The sequence below is a fragment of the Helobdella robusta genome, assembly GCF_000326865.2.
Source record: "Helobdella robusta unplaced genomic scaffold HELROscaffold_54, whole genome shotgun sequence".
Classification (NCBI taxonomy): domain Eukaryota; kingdom Metazoa; phylum Annelida; class Clitellata; order Rhynchobdellida; family Glossiphoniidae; genus Helobdella; species Helobdella robusta.
In genome coordinates this window covers 613,468-621,787 of record NW_008705287.1, presented here as the reverse complement: position 1 = coordinate 621,787, position 8,320 = coordinate 613,468, and the positions used below count along the sequence as shown (strand labels likewise).

At 33.1% G+C, this 8,320-nt stretch overlaps 3 protein-coding genes across 3 annotated transcripts; 2 read left to right on the top strand and 1 right to left on the bottom strand.

Annotated features, from left to right (window-relative positions):
• Positions 1-416: 416 nt before the first annotated feature.
• Positions 417-3,462, top strand: HELRODRAFT_179450 (hypothetical protein; the record flags this gene model as incomplete). Its single annotated transcript, XM_009028290.1, has 4 exons — positions 417-461; positions 795-880; positions 2,012-2,071; positions 3,264-3,462. The coding sequence occupies 4 exons, from the start codon at positions 417-419 to the stop codon at positions 3,460-3,462; spliced, it is 390 nt and encodes a 129-aa protein (XP_009026538.1).
• Positions 3,463-4,932: 1,470 nt separating this feature from the next.
• Positions 4,933-5,354, bottom strand: HELRODRAFT_179449 (hypothetical protein; the record flags this gene model as incomplete). Its single annotated transcript, XM_009028289.1, has 2 exons — positions 4,933-5,252; positions 5,315-5,354. The coding sequence occupies 2 exons, from the start codon at positions 5,352-5,354 to the stop codon at positions 4,933-4,935; spliced, it is 360 nt and encodes a 119-aa protein (XP_009026537.1).
• A 1,545-nt stretch (positions 5,355-6,899) lies between these two features.
• On the top strand, positions 6,900-7,295 carry HELRODRAFT_179448 (hypothetical protein; the record flags this gene model as incomplete). Its single annotated transcript, XM_009028288.1, has 1 exon — positions 6,900-7,295. One exon carries the CDS (start codon positions 6,900-6,902, stop codon positions 7,293-7,295), a length of 396 nt encoding a protein of 131 aa, XP_009026536.1.
• Between the last annotated feature and the right edge of the window lie 1,025 nt (positions 7,296-8,320).

Here is an 8,320-nt window from a genome sequence, read left to right as displayed (position 1 = left end):
TTACGATGGTGGTGTGCCTCGGCCTGTAGCTGACTGTGAAACGTACTGTCAAATTGAATCAATCCCTGTTTTCTGAGGTCAAGACATGCATTATACAGAAGCTCTATCTATATATATATATATATATTTGTGTGTGCGTCGGTTTGTATCTGCTTGTATAAATATATGTTCTATATGTATGTTAGTGATATCTGATATCATTTAAACTTCTTTTTATTGTCACAAGCAAGTATATCAATGACGCCTAGTGGTTTTTAATTTTTATCATATAACATCTTTTAAATGTTATATTCTATCGTTAGTTGGCCATGTTTATTGGGCCCATTGAAAAAATATACATTTTGATGTTACCGTTTGTTGAAAAATTTTGTTAGTACTATACAAACTTGTTAAATAAGTAACTGTTGGAACTAAAAATGCAAATACTGAGGATTACTAAAGCTCTTAGTAATATCACACAAGTGATATGGAGTGAGACGCAGTTGTTGTTGTTTACTACTATGAAAAACACGTATCTCTTAAGAACAGCTCGTTCCTGTCTATACATTTTGTCTCCAACTTTCAATTTTTCAAACTGATGAACACTTATTCAGATGTTTAACATCTGAGAACAAATTTTATAATGCTCAAGTATAAGTGATTAAGTTTTCTAAATGTTTTAACAATTTAATAACATTCATAGCAGCGGTTGTAGCCAATATGTTAATAATTAAAATGAAAATTTGTAGATTTTTGTTAAACTTAAAATTACTTGTTGTCAAATAATTGAAAGTTTGATTTTAATTTTTTCCCAGATTCAGAACAAAAGTTACAGAGCCGACATTAAAGTGGTTGCACCTGAAGATCCACAAACACAGCAATATGTGTCAGATTATGACGGGTTGGCAACTTAATTTCTTTCAAGTCTCTTTTAGCCAATCTCTCAGTCAGTTTCTGACATGATCAACATAATTATATTTAATAATTTTTAAATATTTATAACTGCGGCCAACGTTACGCTTTTGCCATAATTTAAAAACTTGAACGATTTTTGTTCCTAAGTCATTTTAGGATTATTAAATGTACTTATTCTGTATTTTAGCATAAAATTCTCTGCTTCTCTCTCTATCGCCTTTTTTCTCCATCTTTTTTCTATTTTTATGCACTCACCTCCTTATTTTATTTTTCTCCTTGACTCCATTATTCCTGTGACCAGCTCAGTAGCACATATCTTTTATCTAGTTGGAAAAAATTTGATTTGTGTTCTTCCCTTAATGGAAAATATTAATAGCTAATTGATTGTGTAAATTTTCATATATGTTGTATATGTTGTACCAATAGTTATCATATTACGGCTTTTTATTCTTTATGTTTTTATTAACAATGCTTATTTTCTATTTTAATTGTTTTTTTATTCCATGTTATATAATTATGGTTCATTAGGTAGTAGTTGCCACATTATTTTGTGTAACCTATATGTCAAACACACACTGACGCGCGCGCGCATGCACACACACACACACACACACACACACATATATATATATATATATATATATATATATATATATATGTGGCGGAGGATTAATTAGATATTTACTTTATTACTCACTCACTTATTTATATTTAAACATTTTGGAGTGTGTGTTTTTTTTAAGTAGATTTTTTTTTTATATGATGCACCAGAACAAACAAATGGACACACACGCGCACACACTTGTACAGTACACACATGTTACTATTTGGACATATACACACATGTTGGTTTGAGTAAATAATTTTCGTTTGTTGAACTGAGAGAAAAATAAAAATGTTAAAATATAAAATCAGATATTTCTTGAAAAAAAGTAATTGACCATAAATGCAGATTCGGTTGCTGGATATAAAGTGTTTCTTGTTTTTTATTTACCTTTTTCAGCCGCATGCCTGTGGCGTAACTACGCCTTTTTTCAGTTGCTGTTTTAAAGTTAAATTAAGCGAATTGATGATAAATTGTTTTGAAAAAAATTTTCTTAATTCTAAATTTCCTCAGACGGCAAGATGATCCACCGCAGTTGATGCACGAACAATCAACCATATCACCTGAAATCTGGTTAGCTTCAACCTATCTCCTCATTTTTCATATTTTTATATTCAGTTGTTGTTGAATTAAATAATAGTTTTGTATACACTACTGCTCCAAAAATTGTGAGCACTTGAGAATTTTACAGTAAATGACATTTCAAGTTGCATGGTTTTCGTGAACCTACATAATTAACTTACGCTTTCGATAATGTTCGGTTAACTCTGTTGTTTCTTTTTCTGTATTTTTTCCAATAATGAATCCTTTATTTCTTGGCTGAAGAACCTGCAAAATCAGATCATTCATTTCATCTTGATTGAAGTCACTGACTTATTTTCTAATTATTATTATTATTGTAAAAATTTTAATAGCACCAGTTTGCATGCATCTATCACTTAGCTTCGTCTTAGTTCTGGGGACTACTGTCAATTCAGTGGAGATCGATTGCAGGACACGTCCCATGTCCGGCTCAGATTTTACGAAAAACCTTCTTCAAGTATTCTGGTCCACCGCATGAATGCAACAGTGAGCAGTAACTGCTATCTTGTAAGAAACTCTTTTACGCACCGGCAACCAACGAAAATTCTCCAACCACCCAGTTATGTCATCACATCTACCACGCTCATCAACCAGTCTTGCAGCAGCTTCCTGAATGTGTGGAACATTCTTAACCACTCCAACCCCAGAACCAAACATCAAAGAGTTACAATTATCTAACCTCGACAATATAAATGATACCGCAAGACTTGGGCAGATATCAGCTGAGAGACATTTTTTAGTCTGATGTAACTTACGCAGCTGTAGAAAACAAGTTGAACCAAGTTTCACTGCGTGTGGTAACATGGTCAATATATTGTCGAACTGCACTCCTTGGTTTTCGACCGTCTTAACATGCACGCGAGTTCGTGAAAACCATGGCATTACGTTACAATTAATGCTGCTTAAATGTCAATTACAAAATTTAAAATTTAATAAAATATCAATTTAATTTGTGAAGATTTTTTTCAAATGTTCATGACCTTTATAAGTATTGATATTACGAGGTAACTAAGGGATTATGTTTTTTGCTGGTTATGGTTATAACTAAACAGTATTATAATTAATTTGTGTTATTACTCGTTTGATCACACGCCAACATTATTTTCAAGAAAATTGTCTCGCTTTAGTTATTAACTGTCTAGTGAAATTTCATTAACTAATTGTTTATCATTGTTGATTCCAGGCACGTACCGGGTGAAATTCCTCCAAACATATCACTAATCCCATCTGAGAAGTTCAACGAGTTCGATGTCGGGAACGACGAAAATTTTACCTCAAGTGGTTGTGGCTTACCTTACAAAGCTTGCTACGGCAGCCAGCAGCACGACGTCAACAAAACTTTGACCTTCCATGCAGACGAAAATGATTTTTATAATTGTTAGTGGTTATTATTTTTATAATTATCATGCTTTTACTTCGAATCTGCTTCTAAGTCTGCTTGCTGCTGATCAATTGATCTGTTTATTATTATTTGTTTGGGTGAGAGGAGATGGGCGGGGTGCACTTGCAACAGCATGTCTATTCATTTAGCTGGTAGACAGGATCGTCGTTTTTAAACTTTATTAAAAATATCACAAAACATGAAAACAGTATGCACTAAATCATTATATGCAAACACTTAAGATGGTAAAAAGAAAAACAAAAAAGGAGAGGGAGAGAAAGAGGGAAAGAGCAAGAGAGAGAGAGAGAGAGAGAGAGAGAGAGAGAGAGAGAGAGAGAGAGAGAGAGAGAGAGAGAAGAGAGAAAAAGAGAAAGAGAGAGAAGATTAGAAAACAGAAAATTGTCCAAAAAGATGAACATTTTTAATAAGACTTTTTTACAGCTCTATCATTATTACTATTCAAGGTTTAGACTAGCAGCACTGCAATAACCACCAACGGCTCAAAATATCGCATTAACAAACATTTGCATAAATATTTCCGCATCTTTGTTTATCTGACGACCATGCAAATCTGTGTGGGTGTGTGTCTGTGTTTGTTTGCGTGTGTGTGTTTGTTTTTGGGTATGTATGTATGTGTGTGTGTGTGTGTGTGTCTGTGTGGTGAATGTGCTTGTGTCTGCTGCTTTTTCTTCCTTCATTATCATAACTCTCACAATCATTGAACGTTTGTTGTGTAATAAATATCATAACGTTATAATAGGATAATGTTAACCATCAATATTAATTGTCACTACCGTGTCACGTGTCATTATTATTATAATTTGTTATCATCAATAAGGTTTTTGCATTAGCAAACTACCCGATTCTATCTTCCTCTTCTAAACCAGTGCTTTTGTACTTTATCATCTTTTCATTCTCAGCTTTAATTTCTATTTCACAAATTTGATATAAAAAGAAATTCAAGAATGACAGTTCATTGGCTGCCATTTGCTTTTTGTTCAATTTCATTCCATCATAAAAATGACACTCTTACCCTCTCCCTCTCATTCTGTCTATCTATCTACTTCCTCTCTCTCTCTTTTTTCTGACTCTTACTTATCTCCCTGAAGCCTCAACAAAAAAAATGATTAATAGATAAATAACAATATATATATATATATATATATATATATATATATATATATATATATATATATAAAAGAGAGAAGCTGTTAAAAATTAAATAACCATTATAACCATTTAGGATGTTGTTGTGCTGGCATTTTGTCTTTATTACGTCATAGTTTATTGGAAGACTCTTATGCATATCAGTCTATGCATGTATGTATGTGTGTATATATGTGTTTTATGTATGTATGTATGCATGTATGTATGTATGCATGTATGTATGTATGTATGTATATATATATGTATGTATGTATGTATGTATGTTAAAACCAAAACATGATGAGTAACACTGAACCGTCAAACATCAAGTAACAAATGGATTAAATGATTTAAGGGTGTTGGGGTCCATCGGGCCGAGAACCTCCATACATATTGGCAAGAATTCCATCGAGGGGAGGGCGTTCCCATATTTTTTCATTTTCTCGTCCGCTGCCCTGGCCGCGACCAAACCGCATTCTTTACTTGTCAGGTTTACATATCGTTCGGCATGGGTGCCAGGGACCGTAACATCCCACGCCAAACATCTACCGGCTCTCCAAGGTATTAGTGTGCATTCGTCCGGGCGCCTACCATCATGCGCAGAAATGCCGGATGGTTCCTTGAGAACCGAACCGGGATTAAAGCCTTGTAATGTAGTCGTTTAATGCTGAGTGACGTAGTTGACGGCCCCCACCCAGGCGACAAACCAAACCGTGGTGCCCAAACTCGTCCGCCCCAGCGCCACATCGGCACGTGTATGTATGTATGTATGTGTGTGTGTGTATGTATGTATGTATGTATGTATGTCTGTCTATATAATAATAATATTAACTTGAGTATTTTTTCAAAAACAAAAAAAAAATGTTTTTAAGATGACTGGTTGTTAAACATCTGTTACCGCTATATAAACTTTTATTCTTTTATTCTTTTCTTTTTGTCCATACGTTTCTGTCGATAAGTATTGGGCATGTATTTTTTAATTTAAATGATTATATTTGTTGCATATTACAAATTTTATCCGTATCTCTAACAATAGTTCGTAATGTTCCGTATAACAAATCCTAGATTTTTTAATCCTAATGATACGGAGGAATAATATGAGTAAATAAAATTTAACTGATTATTGCCATGGTATATTATTGCATTGTTGGTTTGTTTGTCTTGTATTTATTTATCAGTCAGTCTCCAGCCACAAACAGCCAGCCATGTTTGTCAGGATTAGTAGAATGTACGTAGAAACAAATTTTAAAAAAATTTAACTTGTCTATATTTGTATTAGGAAGACATCCCGTCTAAGGGTATAACGTGCAGTGTCTTACAAAGATGTTGTCTAAGCAAGCAGATTAGTTCTCATTTGAGATTGGCTGCTCAAAGTTCAAAGTTTTAGGTTGTCACTCGTTATATATATATTTATATATATATATATTATGTTGGTAATAGACCATAATAGAATATTGTAAAAAAATATATATATTATATATATATATATATATATATATATATATATATATATATATATATATATTTTATATATATTGCGCTTGTAAGAAATATATGGATTTATATATTGCTGACGTTTTTATTACTTAATTGGATAGTGATTAGAGTGATGATCACCATGATAATTGTGATGAAGATGATGGTAATGAAAAACTGCTGCTGCTGCTGATGATGATGATGAATATGATGATGGTGGTAATGAATATGACGATGGTGGTGATGGCGGGGGTGATGAATGGTCTGATGAAATGAAGTGGAGATGAAAGAACAGGATAATATGGAGGAATGAAATTTTTCCATTAAAAGTTGAACTAAGAGCGATATGGTTTAATGTACCAACATTGCATTTGTACATCCTTTTATGTGTATGAGTTTGCTCTTTCTTTGTATCTATGTTCATTCGTGTGTATCTTTATATGCAAGTGAGTGAGCGTGTGTTAGTACTTTTGTGTGTGTGTGTGTGTGTGTGTCTGCGTACATGTGTGTTTGTGTGTTCCTATATATGTGTGTTTAACTGTATATGTCTGTGTGTTTCTCTAAATGCTTATAGTCTGTATTATGTGTAGATGCTGTATATGCGTATTGCTTAATGCACACTTTTGTACGGATATTGAGTTGCTCTTCACAATTTATTAACTTAAAATATTAAAATATTCATCTGAAATTGTTCAAACTCAGCGAATTAAATATGATAGAATTACGAATGAGTTTTTAACTTTGAAAAATTAGTCAAATTGTTTTAAATTTGCTGTTTTCGACATAGGTCCGCAAACGTACATCAAATCAGAAGTGATGGACTGTGAGCCAGCAGGGACTGACCACCAGCAGCACATCAACGACAACAACGGTGAAGACGACGACGACGACGACTCAACCAACTTCGAGGCCGTCGTGAGGGTTATGCAGCAAGCACACGATGAAGGTTACGCACTCTTCAGGACTGCCTTGAACTGTGGCAGCAAGAGGAATTGCCGAAGAGGAAGAGGAGAAGGTGTGGGTGTTTCCATCAGCAATGATGATGAGGATGCTGCTGCTGTTGCTGCTGCTGCTGCTGATGATGAGGAACAACACCGCCATGAGTTATGCGAGAGTTACATGAACGTGCAGAAGAAATATGATAACATCATTAGAGACCTGCTCTTTAAGAATAATAAATTAATTGAAGTTTGTATTTTTCCCGTGGTGTAGTTATTATCATTATTAATATTTATTATATTATTATTATATTTTTTATAATTTATTATTATAATTACTATGGCAAAACGTTGATGGAAACAAATGTATGTAAAAAATAAAGAGATGTAAATGTATGTGAATAATAAAAATATGTAGTGAGCGAAGTTTGCTTTGCAATCAGATTTGAAAGCCACTTGCAGCAGAAATACATCCATCGTGTAATATTTATTCCATTATCATCGTAATTTATGTATTGAAAGTTTTGATCGGCAGAGTATTTTGTTTAACAATGCTACCTTTATGTGTAGTTGGTGGTTTTTTTTTGGTGACAAAAAACAATTATTGATTGTACTGTGACGATAACGATAGCTGGGTAGGTTCCTGCTTAAGATATTTCAATGGAGGTTCTAAAGAACAATAATATTAAAATATAAAAAAAATCTTATGATTATTATTGCTGTTATATTAGTATTTATTGTTAATATTATTATCATTCAGTTATTATTGTCATTGATATGGATGTTGTTATTGATGTTATAGAAGCGGTAGTAGAAGTACTAGTTATTGTTTATGTAATATGAGTAGAAATGGCAATAGTAGTAGTGTTATCTTAATTGCAGGCTAGAGTGCATTCTAATTTCAGACCCACTCACAGGCACACACACACACGCATACACACACATATATATATATTTACAATATTCTATAAATTCTACCAAATGTTTGGCGTTAATATGTTTGTAGTTCGTTTTTTCGATTTTTCTCACTAAAGTTTTTTGGAGAACGTTTAGTTTATTAAAATTCAAAATAAACTTATTTTCCGAATTCATGCTGCAAATAAGGCCATATTTCGATTTCGAATGAATCATCATCAGTGCAATTTAGTTTATACATGGAAATATTCACTTTGTCAGAGTGAACTTAGATAGAAATTAGGTGTCAGATTTCTTTATTGGCTGGTCCATCTTCGTTGGTCATCATTCGTTGGAAAAAACGAACTACAAACATATTTAACGCCAAACATTCGGTAGAATTTA